Source organism: Cicer arietinum, chromosome 1, assembly GCF_000331145.2.
Source record: "Cicer arietinum cultivar CDC Frontier isolate Library 1 chromosome 1, Cicar.CDCFrontier_v2.0, whole genome shotgun sequence".
NCBI classification, from domain to species: Eukaryota; Viridiplantae; Streptophyta; class Magnoliopsida; order Fabales; family Fabaceae; genus Cicer; species Cicer arietinum.
The window spans coordinates 45,243,807-45,246,181 of NC_021160.2; the positions used below are offsets into that span (position 1 = coordinate 45,243,807).

Genomic DNA, 2,375 nt, shown 5'->3' on the forward strand with positions numbered 1-2,375 from the left:
TTACGGTTTAAACAAAGGCACTTTATATACATTTTATTTGGTAATTATAAAATAATTATATGTAATACTGAAAATACTATAAACACTACTTCAATAAGCATTTTGACCAAGTCTTTCAGCTTATATTTACTTGTAAACATTTACTTTTCGTACATAAAAAGAATAGTTTAAACTACTTATCTTGAGTAAAAAAAAACTCTTAATCAAACACATCCAAATTTTATTGAAATTGATGAGTCACACCACACTAACACCCTCAAATAATATCAACACAATTTTCAAATGTTTAATTAGCTCCTAAAAATATGGATGACGTGTAATATATATAATAAAATTTTAACCAAAACCTCATTTTTATAACCGAAAATAAATAGAAACAAGAGGTAGCAAAAAGCAAACCAATTAAATTTTAGAAAACTGATAGTAATTAATAGTACTCCTTTTTACTTCAAATGTTGAACAAGGTTTGATGTTTATATCAAACATCAACACTTAACTAGTTAATCTTTCTGGATAGAAAAAGGAAACATATGAATGCTTGTCATAAATCCAGCAAGAAATACATACATAATAAACTGATAAGAGTCAAAATACACTAAATAATAAAAAACATAATTGCCTCCGGTGGAAGCTGCGCAGCAGCTACCACATAACCGTTCGATTTCTCCACATTTCTTTCGTCATGGTCCTCTCTTACGCCGCTTTGGCTCCACCTGCAATATTCAAGAATTGTTCATCAACACCATGTTTACATTGAAACAGCCCTCTATAGTAACCAAACCAGAATATGTAACCATAACGAAAAATTTAGTCACACCGGGTTCTAACACATTTGCAAATTGGACATTGCCAGAAATTTACAAAAAACACACACACACACACACATATATATATATATATATAGGGAGAGAGGATTAATGGTCATACACTAATAGTGTAAAACAATTTTATACTATTAACCAATGAAAACCCACCATTTTGACATGTCTCACCACCAATTTAAAATATTCTAACAAAAGTGTTGTGATTTGGTGAAATATTGGATGTTGGTGTAAAGTTAATTTACACTGACAATGCATCTCCTATTTTCTCATAAGATCGATTCGAAGAGATTATGTCCACTAAGGAGTAAGAAAACTTAACTAAAATTTCTTTATTCCCCCCAAAATGAACAATTTCACAAGAAAATAGAGACAACTATTTCAACAAACACACATCAAATGTTTTATTCATAACCCTCATTTAGCTTAAAATTGTTAGAATTCAACTACATAATTAGCTTTGTAAAACACATTCAAAACAAGAACCACTATGAAAAGATCCGGTGTGTAGTTCCCAATTTAGGATTTGGCATATAGAAAGTACACATATTTAGTGAAATACCACTTGAACAAGGTGGATAAGTTCACATTAAGCACAAGAAAAAAACATTTTATGTCACAAACAATAAATTCTGCTATCAACACATTCACTAAATTAAAGTAAATGGTAAACCAACAAGATAACAAATAACACCGAAGATAACCATAAAATCTATAATAGACTTTTTTATTCATTTAGTCTTATAATTAATTACACATTGCAACATAGGTTAAAAACCTGTCTAAATGCTTTCATACTAAAAACAAGGAAAACCTGATTAAGCTAACCATGGTACCAAGAATGAAGAAACACATATCAATCAAATTCGGATTAGAAAATATGAAACAGTTTGCAACTTGAACTAGGAAGGAAATAGGAGATTGTGGAGTAATAGGGTTTCTACTTTTTAGGTAAGAGAGTCGATGAAATGGTTGTAAGGTTAGAAAAATCGTTCAGGTTACTAACTTAAAAACTAGTCTCTTATAATTTAGGACTGGATGCATGTAGTTATCTGATTTATCTCACCTTGCCATCAGATCCGGGCGATACAGGAAATGCTGTCTGAGGTTTCTTCAAATCATCATCAGATGAACATTCAGAACATACAAAATGCTCCAATTTCTTCGCTTCTTCAATAGTCATGCCCACACAAGCAGGATGGTACCTACAACAAACCTACAAAAAATGAAGTGTGTATCTTACATATAATCTAGAGGGATATAAACAGGTTCATAAAACCAATACAGCAAAACTTCCCCAATATTCCATATATAATCTATGGCAATGAATTAAATCATGTTGCCAAATAAGGGCAAAGAGAATTGATGAAAAAAAAAACCTGCATAATTCAAATAATATGGACACATCAGCAGTTACAAACTATGAAAAAACATCTGAACAGAGTTCCAATAACAGAGAGTTTATCAAAACAATTGAACTTAATAAAAAAATCTTCCTAGGGTGAAGTGTTTGTACAATCTTCATCATTATTCTTTGTGTTAAACTTGGTTCAG

At 30.7% G+C, this 2,375-nt stretch overlaps 1 protein-coding gene across 1 annotated transcript in view; it reads right to left on the reverse strand.

Annotated features, from left to right (window-relative positions):
* Positions 1–407: 407 nt before the first annotated feature.
* The window catches only part of LOC101506680 (chromatin remodeling protein EBS-like), a 3,236-nt gene continuing 1,268 nt past the window's right edge, over positions 408–2,375 (reverse strand). Inside the window, exons 4-5 of the mRNA XM_004489003.4 lie at positions 1,888–2,026; positions 408–713 (exon numbers count right to left, since the gene is read on the reverse strand). Coding sequence (XP_004489060.1) covers positions 681–713; positions 1,888–2,026 — 172 coding nt within the window. The 3' untranslated portion in view covers positions 408–680. The remainder of the gene's footprint in view (positions 714–1,887; positions 2,027–2,375) is intronic.